Genomic DNA, 20,882 nt, shown 5'->3' on the forward strand with positions numbered 1-20,882 from the left:
TGAATTCGCTGCTGTGGTTTAAGTTAGTAACATGGTAATTAAGCAAATCTAGCTTCCCCATTGACTTTGCTTGTCAGAAGGTCGCAAAAGTAGATCCTATGACACCGCAACTGTCATAAGTACGAGTCAGCTGCCAAGCCTCTGAATTTTGATCACGAATTTTGATCAGTGGGGTTTGTGGGGGGGGAGGAGGAGGAAGTGCATGATGATGATGTGGTGGTGATGGTGGAGGAGGAGGAAGAAGAGGAGATGGAGATGGAAGAGGACAACTGTAGGGTCCTTAGTGCGCTCTTAGTTTGATTGTTTTCTTCCAGACGTTTCACAACCAAACTAGGTAACATCATCAGTGCTAGAAGGGGGGGATTGGAGAAGGAGGAGGAGGGCTGTGGGGTCCTTGGTGCTCTCTGAGCTTGGTGGTTTTCTTGCAGACGTTTCATTACCCTAACAAGGTAACATCATCAGTGCTAGTACCAAAGAGGAAGGAACGAAGGAAGGAACGAACAGAGGAAGAGAAGGAGGGAGGGAGGGAGAGAGAGAAAGAATATTAGTAGCTCAGCGTTGACATGAGGGGACTTTAGTGCTCTCTGAGTTTGGTTGTTTTCTTGAACACGTTTCACAACCAAACTAGGTAACATCATCAGTGCTAGAAAGGAGTGGGGTTTGGAGGAGGAGGAGGAGGAGGTCTGTGGCGTCCTTGGTGCTCTCTGACCTTAGTTGTTTTCTTGCAGACATTTCATTACCCTAACTAGGTAACATCATCAGTGCTAGTACCAAAGAGGTGGAAGGAAGGAATAGAGGGAGGGAGGGAGGGAGGGAGGGGAGGGGAGGGGGGGAGAGAGAGACAGAGACAGAGACAGAGAATATTTGAGGCGCCTCTATGGCACATTGGTTAGAATGTAGTATTAATTTGGCAGTTCAAATCCCACCAGGCTCAAAGTTGACTCTACTTCCATCCTTCCGAGGTGGGTAAAATGAGGACCCAGATTGTTGGGGGCAAGAGAATGACTCTAAACTGCTTAGAGAGGGCTGAAAAGCACTGTGAAGCGGTAGATAAGTCTAAGGGCTATCGCTATTGCTATTTGTAGCTCGGGAGTGACATGAGGGGCCTTTGGTGGTCTCTGAGCTTGGTTGTTTTCTTGCAGACGTTTTACAACCAAACCAGGTAACATCATCAGTGCTAAAAGGGAAGGGGGTTGACAGAGAAGAGGAAGTGGATGATGATGATGATGATATAGTAACGGAGGAAGAGGAGGAGGACTGTAGTATCCTTCGTGCTCTCTGAGCTTGGTTGTTTTCTTGCAGACGTTTCATTACCCAAATTATGTAACATCAGTGCGCAGCACATCATCAGACGCCCCTCAGCTACAAATATTCTCCTTTATCGTTAATTACTTCAAAACCCGATTGGTCGTGCCATGCTGGGAGACGGTGCCCCTGCCATCTTGCTGTACTTTCCCCAGTGTCCATCACCAAGTTGGGAGTTTTTTTAAAAACCTACTCCGCTCCGGCCTCAATCTGACCACATTCTCCTGTGTGTGTGTGTTCCACACACACCCTTCCCTCTCCGCTTTCCTAAACAGAAACAGCTTACATCATGCAGTCATTAGCAAGGTTGGGATCAGTGATGGCCCAGAGGGAATGATTTCAAAATAGACCGTGGAAGTTTTTCTTTTTTCTTTTTTAAAGGCAGGATCTTCTCGGCCTTGAAATGTCCCCTCTTTGCGAGATGCGCGGGAGACAAATCTCGATTATTTTAGGGAAGCCAAGGAGAGATTCTGACCTTTTGCTTCTAATCCATCCGGAGGGAAGCACCTTTTGAAATGCGTTGGTGCCAAAGTTGTGCCGTCAGAGAGAGGGAGAGAGAGAGAGAGAGAGGAGGGCTGGATGAGGATGCTCCCGCAGGAGAAAACGTGGGTTTCCATTTGATTTCTATCCAGTTGCAGCTTTGCGGATGGTCTTTCCTGATTTATAAAGATCTAGCCAGGATCCTGAGATCCTCTTCTGCCACAGGTTTCCTGGTGACACCTCTGTGCTCTATGCTAGTATCCAATTCTACGTTGACTTCTTGGAAGAGCAATGAAAAGGTAAGTGCTAGATTTTGGGCAAAGGTACACAGGAGGCTCAAAAAGATGGCAAGGAAACATGTAGATTTGTAAACCTGAACTGTTTTGATTAGGTATAATATCGGGGAAAATTAGACAAGAAAAGTACATACTTAATATTACGTGTCGCAACAGCAGCGAGGGTTATGTTTGCACTACATTGGAAAAAAAAATGAAGAAACACTCGAGATGAAGAGATAATTAAGAAGATACTAGACTGTGCAGAAATGGGTAGATTGACCTTGAAAATTATACAGAAAGAAGACACAGAATACTATCAAACATGGGATCTATTTTATCAGTGGTTGGAAAAAAGGAGTGGAGATTAAGAACGTAACCAGTATTGTTACGCAAATTAAATACCCAGACAACATGATGTTTATTAAGCACTAAGAAATATAATTAATAAAAAGTCAATAAAATTTTTAAAAAAGAAAAAGTAAGTGCTAAAGGGACCAACACACAGGATTTTGCTTGTATTAATGAGATTTTCAATGGGCCATTATGGATATGAGGTTCCTGGTTTGAGTGCCCAGAAATTACTTTTCTAAACAGCAAAGCAAATGGGAAAAAAGAACCTTGTTATTTCCTACACATGCTTTATTTTGGCACCGGACATTTAGCAATGCTACAGCTAAAACAGCACAGCAGAATGAACAAGGAGCTTTTGTGAAATCCAAAATACAACATTGCAATGTTTCCCCCTCAAGGGCAGAAGTATTTGGTGACTAAGTAGTTACGGGCAGTTCGGGAAGAAATTCTCAGGATCGTTAGGTTAGAAAAAGGATTTGGAACAAACAGAATTAACTCAAAAGCCCAGTTGCCATGGGAAGGGAGGTGAAGTGTCATATATTTCTTTTTGGTTATGGAGGTTTTTTTTTCCCCAACTCTGCACCTCAGTCTCTGCTTAGCAGTTCACTGTGAAAGTGGCAATGGCTCAATTTGCTGCACCAGGAAAGCACTTCAGGCTATGCCTGGGAGCTGGTTGGCATGGTCGAAATTTCTGCCCAATCTTACAAACTGCCTGCTACTTATTTCTTAGCAGGCTTTCTTGGGATAAAATGCCACACTGGAACAGGTCTGGGAAGGCTGATCACAGCTCTTCTCTCCTCCGGATGCCTGCAGGAGTAACCACCTTTTTTATTTTCAGCAAAATGCAACTACCATGTTTCCCCGAAAATAAGACCCAACCGGAAAAGAAAACCTCACATGATTTTTCAGGATGCTCGTAATATAAGCCCTACCCCCAAAAACAAGGCCCAATTAAGACTGTCAGCCAGACAGAAGTACCGTATTTTCCCCAAAATAAGACCTAACCAGAAAATAAGACCGAATGCGTCTTTTGGAGCCAAAATTAATATAAGACCCAGTCTTATTTTGGGGGGAACACGGTAGTTATTTTTCCATCTGAAGCAGGAAACAATAAGTTGCGTCTGTGAGCAGAGGTCTACTCATAGAAAAAAAGGGAAAGCAGCATTTATGTATTTTCTTTAGAGGGCTAGAAGATGCATTAGGAGAGCACAGGTAGTCCTCAACTTACAACAGTTCATTTAGTGACCATTCAAAGTTACACTGAAAAAAAAAGTGACTTGGGACCATTTTTCACAATGACCACCTTTGCAGCATCCCCATCATCAAGGGATCAACATTCTGACGCTTGGCAGCTGCTACATACTTATGTGTGATGACCCAGGGAGCAGATACAAAATAAACACAGTCACAAAAAACAGGTGAATCCCCTTTTATTCCTTCACTTTGCTTCCAAGCTCCAAATATCCTTGACTGGAGACAAAAAACTCCCACACAAACAGTTACAAGAAGGAGGAAATGCCGTTTAAAATTATAAAGAGTAAAAAACAATACAAACCAGCCCAGGCAAGATAGGGGCTTGAAGATGTCCACAGATATCAGAACACACACTGGGAAGGACGCCAAACTCAGAGAGGAACAATAAACTAGAGATATTTCCATGCTTTGTTTCCAGCACTCGCCCATACTCATGTCCGTCCTCTTATCCAGTTGTCACAGCTGCAGCCCATGAAGAGGAACAAGGCCCTCTCCTCCTGAGTAGACCACATCTCTCCCTTATCCTCTCCCCTCCTGCGTGCCCTAGGATGGAGAGGGGATGGGTCTGGGTTCTCCTCTGACTGCCCAGCCGGCCTCTGCCCTTCCCCAGCCTCCTCCACAACCTCCGGAGCCACATTTCCACTCCCTGTCGTCTGTTCCTCTTCTCCCTCAGATTCAGTCTCCACCAGGGGCATAACACTTATGACCACAGCTGCGTCCCAAGGTCACGTGATGTGATCCCCTTTTGTGATCTTCCCACAAGCAAATTCAAAGGGAAAAGCCTGATTCGCTTAACAACCGGGTTACTAACTTCTCAACTGTGATGATTTGCTTAACAACTGTGGGGCAAAACCTTCCTAACAAATGTCTCACTTAACAAGAGGAATTTGGGGCTCTATTGTGGTCATAAGTCAAGGATCACCTGTATGGGAATTAAGTTTGCAAGAGGAGCCGCTGAAATACACGATCCCTTCTATTGGCAGGAGCCCGTGAAACTATTTTTTTCCCCCAAACATATTTGGAATTAACGCTAGGAATTTTTACTTGCTTGGGAAAGCAGTTTGACATTCTGGATAAGTTGGGTTTATTCATCGGACAGGTCTTCTGCCTGTTGAGCTGCAGATGATGCTCATCCAAGCAGCCAATAGCAATTCTGAACATTCGAGAGGAGGTGGCCAGGGGCAAACCTTAGGCATTTCCCAAGATCCTTCTTCAAACATTTAATCCTACAGAGGTGCAACATTTGAGTCATGTCTTTGAGAATGTTCTTTTCCATTCTTGTGATGCCGCTTTCAGAGATAAGCTGGGAAAATAACACCTTCTAAGTAGACCTTCATTTTAATGTCTGATTTTGAAATGGTCAATCAAAGCAAAATAATGGTGATGATGATAAATTCCACTCTCCCCTTCTAAAAGTAATAAACATTGCTACCTTCAAAATTTCCCTGGGAACGATGAAGCTATAATGCCAAACTAAAAAGGACATGTACCTTCAAATCTATATCTTTCTTTCTTTCTTTCTTTCTTTCTTTCTTTCTTTCTTTCTTTCTTTCTTTCTTTCTTTCTTTCTTTCTTTCTTTCTTTCTTTCTTTCTTTCTTTCATCATCTATCTGTCTGTCTGTCTGTCTGTCTGTCTGTCTATCTCTATCATATCTGTCCGTATGTCTATCTACTATTATCTATCTATCTATCTATCTATCTATCTATCTATCTATCTATCTATCTATCTATCTATCTATCTATCTATCATTTATTATCATCTTTATCTACCTCTCATTTAATATCTTCTTTTGTCATCTGTCTGTCTATCATCGATATCATCTTTATCTATCTAACCTCTCATTTAATATCTCCTTTTGTCATCTATCATATGTCTGTCTGTCTTTCTGTCTGTCTGTCTGTCTGTCTGTCTGTCTGTCTGTCTGTCTGTGTCTTTATCTATCTATCTATCTATCTATCTATCTATCTATCTATCTATCTATCTATCTATCTATCTATCTATCTATCTATCTATCTATCTATCTATCTATCTGCATGATGATCTTCCTGTCTACCCTCTGGCAGAACCTCAGAGAAAAAAAGAAAAAACTGCTTGCATTTAAAAGAAGAAACCCAAAGGCAGAGGAAATCTGACTGATAATGCAGTTATCTTCATGTATTATGTTAACCACTGTGGTAGCAAGGGTGTCCTTTTACACCACCCGTCTGTATTTAGAGCTGCTAATTAAGGGAGGCAGGTTGGAGCTTGTTTGTTCCAAACCAGCTGCCAGATTTCCTAATGGGGACCTTTGCTGTCATGCAAGATTGTCCTCTCTCTGCCTCCTTTCCTTCCTTCCTTCCTTCCTTCCTTCCTTCCTTCCTTCCTTCCTTCCTTCCTTCCTTCCTTCCTTCCTTCCTTCCTTCCTTCCTTCCTTCCTTCCTTCCTCTTTCCCTCCCTCTCTCTTCCTCTTGCAACCTTTGCATGTAGCTATGACTCTCTAGCTCACCATTTCGGCTCTGGGCTGTGCATGTCCCTTGGAACCTATTACGGACTTGCATCCATGTTCAATCAGAATAGAGCTGGAAGGGACCTTTGAGATCTTCTAGTCCAACCCCCTGCTCAAGCAGGAGACCCTATACCATTTCAGACAAATTGGCTGTCCAGTCTCTTTTTAAAAATCGCCAGTGACAAAGTACCTGCAACATCTGGTGGCAAGCTGTTCCACTGGTTAATTGTCCTCACTGTTGGGAAGTTTCTCTTTAGTTTCAGGTTTGCTTCTCTCCTTGACTGGTTTCCATCCATTCACTTGATCTCGATTGTATCCCTCTGTTAATGCAACCTAGGATTGCATTAGCTTTTTTTGGCTGCCGCTGCACACTGCTGGCTCCTATTTAGCTGGTTGTCCACGAAGACGCCAAGATCCCTCTCCCAGTTCCTGCTATTGAGCCTGGTTTCACCCAGTCTACATGTGTCCTTTTGGTTTTTCTTGCCTAAGGGTAGGCTTTGTTCATGCCCCTACCTACTTTTGAAGTAATTTTTGAGAATTGCACCCGACGCATTGCCAAAACCCTTTAATTTAATTTAGACAGGATAATCCTCTTATCCTGCAAGTAACACGCCTGGGGATTGCCTCTGGTGTACACAGGTTACCAAAGGGCGTCCGTGCAGTAGAATGGGGGGGCCTCTGCACAGATTTCATTAGTCCCGTCAGCGCCAATGCTCTGTGCCATGGCCCCTATCAGCCATTCAGGAAGTGAGCTGCAGGAATAACAGATAACAGCTCGGCCCTTCAAGATAAGAAAGTGGTTGAAATGCCTGGTTCAGCGTTCGGGCGACAGATAATTCCAGCCAAGATTGAGCCAGGCTTCCATTCCTCCTCAATTGGGTCAAAAGCTGTGGGCCGTCCTTGGTGGTTTGCCCAACAAGTGCGAGGGGATAGCAAAAAAAGAAAAGGAAAGAAAAAGAAAGAAAAATGGGCACCCTTTATCAGAGTTCTTCACTGCATAAGTCCCTTGGTTTGAGCATGGGGGGATCTTGCGTCTCCGACTACATCAAGAAATTTGCGGTAAGAAAAAGTCTCTCTTTCAATTTTCAGGCGCTACTTCCAGGAAGCCCTTGCCTGCCGTGGTTTCATTGGAATCCTCTTTTTATTATAAGGGTGAAATCATCTTGATTGATTGATTGGGGGGGGGGGGTTTGGAGGAAGATTTCTTCTGCTTTGTTGTTGTTTTTTCCTTCCATGCTTTGATGGTTAGTATTAAGAAACAGAAGGTCTCACAGCCATTTGTAGCTTTACATGCTCAACATCCAACTGACTCTGGGGGGAGACTCATATAATGTGATACGTTTAAAAAGGAAAGGAAATCTTAGTATAGAGATCAATGGATGCAGGTCACATTTCTTTTTTCTTTTCTTTTTTTTAAAAATAATACTTATTAAACTTTTTCACGTTTAAAAAACAACACGTATAACAACAACACGTATAAAAACAAACACATATACACTCTTCGCAGTGGCGTGACAGCAACTATTCCAACTAAATCAATATATACATATTTACATTATTTTTTTTATTCCTACGGTTTAACCAATTGTACTGTTTTCCCCCAGACCGTATAGTATCCCATGTCTTCTCTATCCTGCAATTCTAGTGTGAGTTTGACCATTTCTAAATAATTGTCCAGATGAAGCTTGAGGTTACAAACTGTTTGAAACAGAGAATTTTTTTTTTAGCCATTTAAAAATGACAAGAGAACAGGAATCCTTCACAGCCTTGTGATATTTATTTCGGTGAACTGTGCAAAACATGCAACATATCCTCCTTCGTTTGCTAATTTCTAAAAATGCTTCATTATATCTATGTGACTACGTAATGCGACTGTGATTCCCTTTTGGACAGAAGCTGTGTTCTGGGTTTGCATTTTTTCTTTCGAAAGAGGCAACTTTTGCCGAGGTTTAACATTTTTCTTCTAAATCGCAGGCTGCCAGTTTACTCTCATGTTCTTGGCAATCTAAACACAACTTCATCTGTCTTTTTTCTTTGAACTGTTTAGCCAGAATATATTTGTTTACAAGAAGGAAAAAGAGGAGAGGGGATTGCAGGAGTCGGGAAAGGAAGGAAACCTATCATTAAAAAAAGAAAAGAAAGAAATTCAGAAATGAAGTTCTTAACAGGGGCCTCCATGGTTGGAACACTGTTGTTACATGCAGACACACAAACATATAGATGTGAGTGTGCGCGCACGCACATACACACACACACATTATTTTAGTGAGGCAGCTAGTCTTTCTCTTAAGTATTAACCAATATCACAATGCCTGTATTTTCTTTTCTTATACAGTTTTTCCTGGCTTAGGTTAAATTTTAGTGTAACTTTACTCACTAGATCTCATATTCTACTTGACAATCTTTTGGCTGGATGCGAGCATCCAAGTTATTTTTCTCCCCAGGCATTTTATTCTAAAAATAGCTTTTTGGCCAAATTCTGGTGTTTTGTCTCTTCTTCCTTTGTGCATATCACCAAACACTACTTCCTTCTTTAGGAATGCAACCAGCTGGACACTTTTCTAGAATTCTCCGTTCATTTCCCTTCTCTGCAGTACGTGATTTCTGTCCCTTTTCTGCTTCTTACAATTGCACACTCGTTGTGAATGCTTAAGCTTCATTGGGTTGTTTTTATGGCATTCTCCTTCCTTTCATTTTTCTTTCTTTCTTTCTTTCTTTTCTCTTCATTGTGCTTCTCTTAAAAATGGTCTTCACCAAAGCCCTCTAATTCCCTCCCTTTCGATATAGATGGTATCCCTTAAGTATCTAAGAACTGGCACTCAGAAAAATAAGTAGGCTGTTAGTATTGCCGTAGAAAATTAAACATGATAATGTAAGCTCTGTTGGGACACATAAGCAGAAATATGGATTACAGAAGTCCTTAAGCAGCCATTCCTCATGGGATCTCCACCAGACTGTAGCTTCCAATGCATTACAGATCACCAAGTTAAGGATGCTGGCAGAGAATGCTAAAAGTGACATTTTCATGTTGCCATGTTGGTTTTCCAAACCAGATTAGTTTGAGCATAGTTTCCCGCATTGGTCATACATTTACGTGCCAAAATATTGTGGGTTGAAGTGAGCATGGATCTTAATTAAGGGTCTTTACTCAAGTGTTCAAATCTGTGGTGTCTTTTTTGGGGGGAAGCTGCAGTGGTGGGATTCAAAATTTGTTACTACCAGTTCTGTGGGCGTGGCTTGGTGGGCGTGTCTTGGGGGGCATGGCAGGGGAAGGATACTGTAAAATCTCCATTCCCTCCCCACTCCTGGGGGAAAGTTACTGCAAAATCCCCATTCCCACCCCACCCCGCTAACCTGCTTTCCAGCTCCGTTCTCCTGTGCAGGGCAACCAAAGAAGACCCAGCCAATCAGCTGGGACTCAGGGGGGCGGACCGTAGATGGGGGCAGGGCCAGTCAGAAGTGGGATTTGCTGGTTCTCTGAACTACTCAAAATTTCCGCTACCGGTTCTCCAGAACTGGTCAGAACCTGCTGAATGCCACCTCTGTGGGGCTCCTGATAACCATTTGATGCAAAATGGTGACTAGTAGGTGATTATGAATGAAGACATTCTTGACCGAAAGCGCATCTCAGATTGGGAAGGCCTAGATCAGTGTTGGCAAATTTTTTCGGCACCGAGTTCCGAAACGGGAGTGCGTGCGGGTGGGGGAGCACCAAAAACTGGAAGAGCCGCTCCCTGACACGTCCATGTGCATTGGCCACCTGGTCTTCTGGTTTCTGGCGTGCATGCGTGCTAGAAGACCAGGTGGCATACGCGCACCAGAAACCGGAAACTCAGTTTCCCAGCATGCACATGGATGCCGGGGAGCTGCTCTTCCAGTTTCTGTGCTCCCACACACATGAAGACCAAATGGCCAGTGCAAGGTGCATGCCGGAACTAGAAAGAGCAACAGGCAATGGTTGGTGTGCCCGAAGAGATGGCTCTTCATGCCACTTCTGGCACACCTGCCATAGGTTTGCCATCACAGGCCTAGATGTTCTCAAAAACATCACTGTCGGTCTCAGCTCCAGTCCCATCCAATGGAGGCTTACAATGTTGACCACTTAGAGTATGTTAATTGCTCCAAGCAACTCTGACTTCATGAGGCCATTGCTTACAGAATATGGGCTCCACAAAGCTTCAGCTTCAACTGCTGTACCAAGAACCTTGGTCTTCTATTGCGTTCCCAACCAAGAGGGCACTGAAGATTTCTGAGCGGAGAGTGAACTAGTCATTGGTCATCTTTGCTACTGGCTCACTGGAGTCGGCTTGCTGGGTGGGGAAGATATCTTATAATAATTCTGATAGATCAGCAGAGGCACCCAAGTAATTCAACAGCCTAAGTGTTACCTATACTGAACAGTGGGTAACCTGAGGATTCACCTGTTTCTTTTACCAGGTTAGCTCTTGTGATCGGATTGCTGATTCCTTCCCCCCCCCCCAACTGATAAATTTATTCTTGTACATGCGAATGACGTCAAAACGCAAATGTCACAGAGAGAGCTGGCAGAGGAGTGTGCCAGGCTGAAATTAGAATGTGGGAGATCTGGGTGTCAGAGCAATCTGACTTTAAAAGTCCACTTGGGCAGCTAGTAAGAAGAGTGATGACGTTGAAGGACAAACATTTGAATGAGTTAAGGTGAGGAAGATGTTGGTTTGCGCCTTTTGACTAGCTGGGGAGTAAGTGGGACAGGGGAATGTGGCGCCCTGGATAAACTATGCCAAGATAACAGCTGGGGGCAAAACCAGGTGCTAATCATAGCTATTTTAGCTTGAGTGGTTAGAACACCCTGTGCTGTAAAACGTATTGTTGTAAATGCCTCCTGATGTGAGGACTTGGTGAATGAAAAGTTAATTACAGTTCTCTGAGGAAAACAACATAGGTTTTGTGTGCACAACAGGGATCAAGAGTGAGCTTTGAACACATTCAATCCCATGAGCGTGGTGAGAGTTGCTCTCTTACATGTGTCTGCGGAGATTCTCAATCATCCAGGTCATAGTTGTCTTAAAGGTGTTTTTCCAAAAGGCAACTGCACTGTGTTTTCTTCCTCAAGAAGGAGGAGGAGGAGGAGGAGGAGGAGGAGGAGGAGGAGGAGGAGGAGGAGGAGGAGGAGGAGGAGGAGGAAGAAGAAGAAGAAGAAGAAGAAGAAGAAGAAGAAGAAGAAGAAGAAGGAAGAAGAAGAAGAAGAAGAAGAAGAAGAAGAAGAAGAAGAAGAAGAAGAAGAAGAAGAAGAAGAAGAAGAAGAAGAAGAAGAAGAAGAAGAAGAAGAAGAAGAAGAAGAAGAAGAAGAAGAAGAAGAAGAAGAAGAAGAAGAAGAAGAAATATTTTGCTTTCTTCTTTCTTCTTGTCTTCTTTTAAAACATTGAAGCTTCTTGGATGAGAAGCGAAATGTTTTCTTCTTCCTTTTCAGGGGGAAAAAACCCAGTCCAGCTGCCTTTTGGAAAAGGCACCTTTGAGATAGCTCTCCTCATCTTAGGGGACTGGAGACTAAAACATGTGTTTTAGAACAGTTGCAGGAACTGGGCCTGGCTAGTCTAGTGAAGAGAAGGACCAGTGGAGACAGGATAGCAGTCTTCCAATATTTGAGGGGCTGCCACAGAGAGGAGGAAGGGGTCAAGCTATTTTCCAAAGCACCCAAAGGCCAGACAAGGAATAATGGATGGAAACTGATCAATGAGAGATTTAACCTGGAAATAAGGAGAAACTTTCTGACAGTGAGAACAATCAACCAATGGAACAGAAGTTGCCTTCGGAAGTTGTGGGAGCGCCATCACTTGAGACTTTCAAGAATAGACTTGACTGCCATCTGTCAGAAATGTATAGGGTCTCCTGCTTGAGCAGGGGGTTGGGCTAGATGACCTACACGGTGCCTTCCAAGTCTGTTAATCTGTAATCTGTAAACTTGTTGGATCACAACTCCCAGTAGCTGTCATTGGGAGGGTTCCTTCTAAAATCTTTCCCACATCCTCCCTCCTTCTGTGGGAAGAGATACCTTTTATATACAGGTTATCCAGACTGGGGTTCTCCCTCCTGTCTCCCAAGGCCATCCTCACATACCATTACACACAGAGAGAACGACACAAAGTTGGGGACCTGCTTCACTCTCTGTATTCATTTAATCCCACTCTGCTTCCTGAAGGTGTCCAGAGGGGCACATGAATTAATCAAGATAACAGTTATTAAAATGCCAATCTCCCATAAAACTTGATGCTGGAGATCAGAGGTGGTATTCAGCAGGTTCTGACCAGTTCTGAAGAACCAGTAGTGAAAATTTTGAGTAGTTCGGAGAACCGGCAAATACCACCACTGACTGGCCCCGCCAACCCCATCTCTTCTCTGCCTCCCATTGAGTCCCAGATGATTGGGTGAGTCTCCTTTTGTTGCCCTGCACAGGAGAATGGAGCTGGAAAGCAGGTCAGTGGGGTGCGGAGGGAATGAGATTTTGCAGTAACCTCCCCCCAGGAGTGGGGAGGAAATGGAGATTTTTATAGCCACGCCCACCAAACCAAGCCACACCCACCAAGCCACGCCCACAGAACCGGTAAAAACATTTGAATCCCACCACTGCTAGAGATCCAATACAGATTGGACTGTTGGTTCAGAGGCTGGAGTGAGATTTGTGACTTCAATTATAATCTGGACTATCTTCCCTGGAGATTAAAATACAGGTTCTGGAAACGGGATCTCATTGGAGGACAAAGGGTGAAAGGCTTTGGATGGTGAAGGGAAGAGGCTCTTCTGGATGGCATTTCTTCATTCAACGGACCAAAGAGTAACAAACAACTGACCTTGCTTGTGGAGACCATCTACCTTAATCTTCACACTCTGTAAAAATCTGGACATTGAGGGGGGGAAAATACCCTTCAAACAACCCGCTGCAATAGCCTTCATTTGTGTGAATATAGAAAAAGTAGGCAAACCTTTGTGTCCTCTTAGGGAATGTAATTCATGTTAAACCCCCTACTAAAAGATCCCTGGTGTAAAAATGCAAACTTGAACAGAAGAATTTTTTTTGGGGGGTGTGTGTGTGAAGTAGCCTGTAACAGTAATGATTTTGCTATTAATCATAAAAAACAATTTTGATCTGCCATTTCTTCTTTTTTTTAAAAAAAGGCCAGAAGGCTTTCTTGGCACAACCAAAAGAATTCGATTTGAGTTGTTTCTGCTTTGAAAGGCACGCTGGCGAGGGATGCATGTTTTGTATCATTGTCGTTAACGTCCTATTTTTAACATCCTGACTGCTGGCCAATTTTAAGCATGGCCAGTATGCGTGTCGGCCAACATGTGTACATTTTGTATTCGACAACAAACCCCTGTTTTTTTTTTATCGAGTCGGAGTTTAATCTTGCTTCAATTCCCCATTCAGTTTTTTCCTTCCCACCCTCCTCCTTCCTTCGAAAAAAATCACTCTGTAAACTGGTTTTTTTGCACCATCAGAAAATCCGGTACAGAATTCCAACTTCCCTCTTCTCGAGACGAATCTCAGCTATTCAGCTGCTGCCAATTCTTAAGATGCTTGGTTATCAACAGCCTCTCAAGGGAAGAATTTTAAATGGTTCTGTGACGGCAGGAAGGCTGCTGGGGAGGGACTCTTCAAACCGACTGCCAACTTGTCATCATCATCATTATATACATGCAAGAAGAAAACAGATAATATGAAACGAGTGGGTTACATAGCAGCTAATAGATGACATGCTCTTAGCAGGTTCTAGAATGTTCGCTTCCTTCTAGAGACCGATATAATTTCCAAGCACTGCCCTTTAGTTCCAGCAAGTAAAGCGCCTGGCCATTTAATCCCTTCTCAGAATGTCTGAAAGCACCCCGAGGTCTGAAGAAGCATTTATAAATAGGCCTCAGGTTATGAAAGGCACTTGTGTAAACACCATGGATGAAAACTCAACCTTCTCAATGAAAAGGTAGATAAGCTGTTGCATTTCCAAGAAGGCTTGACTGGAAAAACTCCAGAAATTTAACGAAGGGATTGATGACTTTGGAAAAGGCCTCCATCGGCTAAGTGTATTATGATCTTGTGTTGACCCAATCTGTGGAATTCATCTGTAGAAACTCAAAATTTGTACACTGAGATTTTTGAACCTGATGGAAGCAAGCCATCTGTGATGACCCGAGGCGTGGCACAAAGGCAACACAGATAAGCAATAAGAATCCCTTTATTATCTCCAACCTTGCCCCCAATGTCCAGGTTGCCTTCTGGCTGGAGAAAAACTCTCCCAGGAATAGTCTTTGACTGCAGAAAATTAAGTCCAAAACATGAGCAACACAAACTTAAAGTCCAAACAAACCAAACTGAAGTAATTCGTTTGGCAGGACAGAAGCAAGAATTTCAGACTTGAAGGCACAGCAAAACTCACACGGTTGGGAAGATGCCAGGAACATAGATAAGCCATGATAACACAGGATAAAGTCATGTTTGCTCCCAGCAGCCTGCCACATACAGCCTGCCTTTCTTATCAACTGTCTTCCCAGGTGTGGCTAATGAAGGGAATCAGGGCCCTTTCCTCCCTCGTAAGCCAGGCAACCCACGTTGCTCTCTTCTCCATTCCTCCCTGCATGCTCTAGGATGAAGAGGGGGTGGGCCTGATTCTTCCTCTGAACTATCTCTCCCTTGTTCTATCTCTTCCCTGCTCTGCCCAGCCAGACTTTACCCTTCCCCAGTTTCCTCCACAGCCAACGGAGCCACACTCCCACTCCCTGTCAGCTGTCTGGCTTCCTCCTCTGATTCAGACTCCGACAGGGGCATGACACCATCGTGATGCTTCCAAGTACCAGGAAAAGATGAAGAAGATGGGAGACCGCCATGGATGCTATTGACAAGATGGTGAAATGTTTGGGAGAAATGTTCAGAAACTCAAAGATGGTGGATTTCATTTTGAAAGGGGGTGTTCCTTGGTGGAAAGGGAGTTTGCTTGAAATCCTGGAGAAGGTGAGCACCTTCTCATTCCCTGTGTTTTCCCACACTAGGAATATTTGACGAAATTATATCCCATGTAGACTCTCTTGGTATAGTTTTGTATTTTTGACTACTGCTATTCAGTAGTCAAATCATTATTCACGCTCTGCTTCTGTTCTTTTTGTGTTGCTGTATTTTAAACAAAAATGGGTAGACACGAAAAAGACCAACAAGAAATGAAAGTCCAAACTTCTCTTTCCAAAAAATTAAATGATATAAACATTATGATCAAGTTATCATAATATTATTTTAACCGTTCAGGGCAACTCACACTCATGAAGTCAACCGTTTTAAAGAAATCAAGAGCTCTTTCTCACTTGTATACCGAGTGATTGAAGAGTGCAAGAAAAGAAAACACAGGCATTTAAAATAACATTTAAATTGGGAATGTCAGTCATAACTGGAGATTTAAGACTCGATTTGGAGGGTGGGAATAAGGAAAGTTACTGTTCTAAACTTCCAGTATTTGGGAACATTTTTTTCTATATCTTTTCTAAATTCAAGTTGCAGTGAAGAGCTACTCAGTTCAGTAAAAGTGTTGCAATTTTTCCAAAACAGGCATTAAAAATGAGTGTGTAAATGAAAGTACGTGATTACAAATGCTGTTACTCTTCGTCAGGCTACATTTTATCATTTTTCCTTCTGAAATAGTGAAATAAGCACACCTATAAGGTGAGAAATGTTTAGGAATCACATTCCATTTTTTAAAAATTTCATCTGCTGTCCATCTGGCCAATCTATTTGTACAAAATTCTTAACTCCGGGTTGAAACATGGGGTCCTTGATCCCCTCTGAGCTTGCTTGTTTTCTTGTTGGTGTTTCATTAACCAATCTAGTTAACACTATCAGTGTTCCCAGCACTGCTCCCAACACTGATGATGTTACCTAGTTTGGTTAATGAAATGTCTGCAGGAAAACAACCAAGTTCAGAGAGCACCAAGGACCCTTCAGAAATTGAATAAGTAAATAGATAAATAAAATAATGACTGAGAGAGAGTCTTGTTCACTATAATATCTTCCCATAGAAGAGATAGTCCATCCTCATTCCATCATTTTCTAAGGTTCCTTTTTGGGATGGTTCTGTAGATTCCTCAGGCAAACTATATTCAGCCAGAGCATTATTTCACATTAGCTTGTTCACTTTTTGAAAGAGAAAAAAAATCCAAGGGAAGTAACTAATGCACTTACAAATCTTAGGTTTGCCATAAGGGGCCTTGTTTTGAATGTGGGCTTTTATCAGTTGATGGAGAAAAGCTTCAGAAAGGTTGCATGAGATATGCCTCATTCTGCCACATGGTGTGATAGATCTCTCATCACTTAGGAAGGCGTAGATAAGCTGGAGCCAAATAAGTAAAGATTCCAAATTCGAATGCATAAACAATCCCAGAGTCTCTTGAGAATGTCCCTTTTTGCTCAAGTGAGTCCAGTGAAGTAAATAAACATCAAATAAACATCAAAATCACCTGACTTTGAAATAGCTGGTGGAATGGTTGAATAGAGGGGTTTGCTAATGGTAATTAGCAATGAATTTTATGGATTGTAAGCATCAAAGTTCGACTCATAGTAGCAGGAGTGGTAAGGAACAGGAGCAAGCAAACTAAACTCATGAAGCATGCAGCCATGGTGTCCCATAGACCAGTAGCTTAATTCTTAGCAAGGTAATTCTCCAGAAGAAGCTAATGAACACAAGGATGGGATAGCTCTTATTGTGGATCTAGTACCTAAGGCTTAACTTTTCCAAAAATGGCATGGTTAAGGACAAGTATGTTGCTAATCTAAGGTAGATCATCACAAGGGCTTCTGGAATGGGAGTTCCACCAATCAGGTTGGGACAATGTTGTGATTTGTTGAGCTCTGAAATGAGTTTCATGTCATAGATACTCAGGATATCTCACAATACAGGATGCAGCCCTTATTGGAACCATTAATTGGTATGTCTGGGACAGATTATCCTAGGTGAGCAAGGGCAACAAATGGAGGAAACTTGAGATATGGATGTTAATTCTTTCACATTGTTGAAGGTGTTCAGCACCTCTTGATTTCCATAATTCAATCTACCTATTCAACCAGCAACCTCTCCCCTACTATGTCTGCAAACAGGCAAGAAGAAACAGTAGCTGGAAGTAATGAAATACTCTTAACTTTCATTTTCTTTGATTTCCTGTGCTGTCCACACTGGAAGCAATAAACAGCGTTTCAGTTTTAGCAAGAAATGGGTATAATTGACCTTGTGGTTTTTTTTTAAAACTTTTCTAGACTAAAGATAAGCCAGAAGACAAAGGTTCAAAAGGAAAGCATGCGACTCCCAAGAAAGGAATACAAACAGAAAGCAACAATTCTTTGGAAGGTATTTTACAGATACTTTCTGTTAAATAATGTTGAGGCAGAATCTTTAATGTGTGGTAATAAATTAATAGGACTGTTTAAGGCCAGCGAAGGCAACCTGGTGACCTCCAAATGCTGAAAAGATTACTAACATCCTAATTTCTTATTGACCCTACTAGTTGGGGATTATGGAAGTTGATGTCCAATCACCTGGCAAAATCCAGGTTGCCTATATTTGATTTAAATTTGTTTCATAAAATTGTACACTGTATGTATTTGGATTCACCCAAAAGCCCAAATTCTAAACCCATTTTGATATAATTATTCGATTCACAGAGCAAGCAATATTCAATCACAGTATAGTTTAACGTGACAGCTTGCTTCTTACAGCTAGATTTTCACAATATACTGAATTGTAAAATCATTTAAAGCCTTGTGATTCCAGCTTAGCCGGTGGTATGAATTCTATATTTTGAAAAAGCAAATATTTGACTCAATTAATTGGTTCAACACGGTATGCCATTTACAATTATAGAGGCCCCATTCTCTAAGCCTTAGACCTGCCAAAAGATACACTCACTTGGCAACTGAAGATAGTTTAGCCAGGACTGATTCTGACCCTCTTCAGGTGCTATGTTTACTGTTAAAGTGGAAATTGCTCTTTAGGTATGTTGCTTTTCTGAGTTTCACTTTGATCTGTTCAAGGAATGGCTTTTTTTCCACCTTGCAGTTCTTTCCCCACCCTGCACAAATATCTGAAATCGCATATCCCAAACAACCTGTGCGTTGTAGGACAAGAGCTTATTCAGCACACCTAACATCCGTGGCCCTCCAGAGATTGGTCTTGCTTGGCCCTTGAGAAATGGGAATATAGTTGCTGCCACCAGTTGACTGCAATATTTTGCTGCCCAAAACATCCATAAAAAGAAAGCTGCAGAACATGGCTGGCTCCCTTGGTTCTAAGTCCAAATTAAAATGAGATCAACTGTTGAGTTCTTTTTTGGCAAGAGGATTACACCTGAAGTCTAATTTGAGAGGCACAGGGTGATAGCCAGGGCACCAAATTCTTTACTTTGGACTGTGACCTCTGAACAGCTGCCCCCACTGCTTCAGTGTTGCCAATAAGAGAAGGAGTCAAGCCCTTGGGACAAAAACTAGAGATGTCAATGGCAGGAGCAGAACAACTGGTCAACATCTAATGAACATTACAATGTTGATGCCAGTGCAAGATCCAGGTTGGCCTTTGCAGTTGTGCTGGGTGGCAGTGATGGGAAGTAAAAGTTGGGTTCTTGGGGGAAACCACAAGTAAGAGATTCATTCTTTCAGAGAGTATAAGCTCTGGTCAATGAGGCACACATTTCAGAAATGTGAAGAAATGATAAAAAGAGAGGAGTTGTTAAGTTCTTACAGTTGTTTTTGCGATGTGAACTCTTGTCAATGTTTCCCCAGTGGTTATCTTATTCCTGTGAAAATATTTTTGTAGAAAACAAAACGGGAACCAAGTTGGATGAGCAACACGGAACACGTGAAAAGGTAAACTTGTCCAGCGTGGTCCTTTCCAAGGAGGACTCCAGGCCATGTGCTGCAGAGAAGATGGCCCAGCTTGAACCGACAGAGCCTTTGGGATGGGCGAATGGCTCCAAGGATTGCCCCAGACAAAAAGAAGACATTGTCCAGAACGATGGTCCTTTCTGCTCAAGTGGTAGCAATCCCACGGAGACCCAAAATATGGATGGAGAAAAATCTCCCCAGAAACAGGTGACTCCAAAACAGAAGGGAGGAGAAACAAGTGGACTTGGCACTCCTGCTGGGGAAGCTGTGTCTTCTACCTCAAAGTCTGGTGGTGAAGTTATAAGGACAAGGTAATTGGTAATTCCTGATGTTCAATTCTTGGATTCTGAGAAAGAAGATTGTAATAGAACAGAGGTGCATCTCACCCAGCTTCATGCTTTCCTGTATCCCCACCATGATATTTCAGACAGCTTAAAAGCAGTAGGTTTTATGGGTACTTTGTCATGACCAGCATTCAGTGGTCCACCATCTATAGATGTACAACCTCCATTGATAGTTTTCCTTTGAAGGAAAGCTGATTTAAAGCTAGATAACCTAGCAACTTGAATTTTTTTCCCCCTGTGAAAGCAATTGTTATGAAGTTAACTGAATGCTGAGTAAATATAAACTATTTTATTGAATATATGGAAAAAAATTCCTGAGGACCAAGTTGTACCTTTACCTACAAATGTTGTAGCTTCTCTGTCTCTGGAGGTCTTTAAGAAGCAGCAATTGAATCATCTCTTAAGGATGATTAAATTGGCTTTGTTGCATTTTGTGGAGGGTTAGTAGCACCAGCGCGTAGACCTGTATATCGCTTCACTGTGCTTTACAGCCCTCTCTAAGCAGTTTATAGAGTCAGCCTCTTGCCCCCGACAATCTGGGTCCCCATTTTACCAACCTTGGAAGGGTGGAAAACTGAGTCAACCTTGAGCCAGTCAGGATCGAACTCCTGGCAGTGGGCAGAATTAGCCTGCAAACTGCATTCTAACCACTGTGCCACTGCTAGATGATTCTGTGCTCACTTCTGACCTTCTGAATTCTATGTTTCCATGAGTACTTTTTGAATCAGTTCCTCCTGACAATATTGTGTGAATGAGCAACCCCAAGGAATACAGCACAATAAAAGTGCATGGACCTCTTTGGATCCAGATTTGCTGTTAAGCATTTCCTGCACTGAAACTTTCTGAACAATCTTACTGACAAGGGAATGTATCGGTGCCTTCTGTATCCTGACAAATACTTACAACACATAGCATCTCCTGTGCTTCTCAAGTTAGCACCTTGCAATACAACAGTGCTACTTTGCGATATGTTTTAGTTATAGTTTCATACAGCGGTATTGTCCTTTTGACCTTAAGACTTACAAGGAGATGTGCTGTTAAAAACAGAATTCTGCAAAACTGTCCAAGTGGAAATAGAAAGATAATATAATCTTTTGAGAAAAGAATATTTGTAGATAGGGAGGGAAAACCTTTTTTTCCCCCCTAATTCACGTTTACAAAGTTGGGAGTCTCAAGGTAGTTTCAAGAATGGAGTTGAAGACTCCAAGGACAAACTGATGAAATCTCAACAAGATCTGAGATCTGATAAGATTTAGGATGATCCTGAGGTGAGGATTGTCCAGACTATCCTTTGTGAATGTGTAAAGGTGGCAGAAGGTGAAAAAATTATTGACTTTGGGGATAGATCCAAATGTGATTGTCTTGACTCAATAATGGACTAGATCAGGGGTTGCCAACCTTTTGGACCGCAGAGACCACCAAACTCATAATTTTAAATCCCAGGGACCACTAACCGGTTCTGTGGGCGTGGCCTAATTTGTGGGTGTGGCTTGGTGGTCAT

The 20,882-nt window shown here is 42.5% G+C and overlaps 1 protein-coding gene across 4 annotated transcripts in view; it reads left to right on the forward strand.

Annotated features, from left to right (window-relative positions):
• The first annotated feature begins 1,760 nt into the window (after positions 1-1,760).
• Positions 1,761-20,882, forward strand: part of MYLK3 (myosin light chain kinase 3) — a 36,582-nt gene continuing 17,460 nt past the window's right edge. The window contains exons 1-4 of one of the 4 annotated variants that reach the window (XM_087971499.1): positions 7,131-7,213; positions 13,631-15,134; positions 17,418-17,508; positions 18,970-19,348. In XM_087971499.1, coding sequence (XP_087827625.1) covers positions 15,009-15,134; positions 17,418-17,508; positions 18,970-19,348 — 596 coding nt within the window. In that variant the 5' untranslated portion in view covers positions 7,131-7,213; positions 13,631-15,008. Of the gene's footprint in view, positions 2,085-6,826; positions 7,214-13,630; positions 15,135-17,417; positions 17,509-18,969; positions 19,349-20,882 lie in introns of those variants that run through there. The other 3 variants (XM_087971501.1, XM_087971498.1, XM_087971500.1) reach the window with 3 other exon arrangements.

This window comes from Notechis scutatus, chromosome 9 (genome assembly GCF_049901735.1).
Source record: "Notechis scutatus isolate UNSWTSFEM ecotype Mainland chromosome 9, rNotScu1.2, whole genome shotgun sequence".
In the NCBI taxonomy this organism is placed as follows: Eukaryota; Metazoa; Chordata; class Lepidosauria; order Squamata; family Elapidae; genus Notechis; species Notechis scutatus.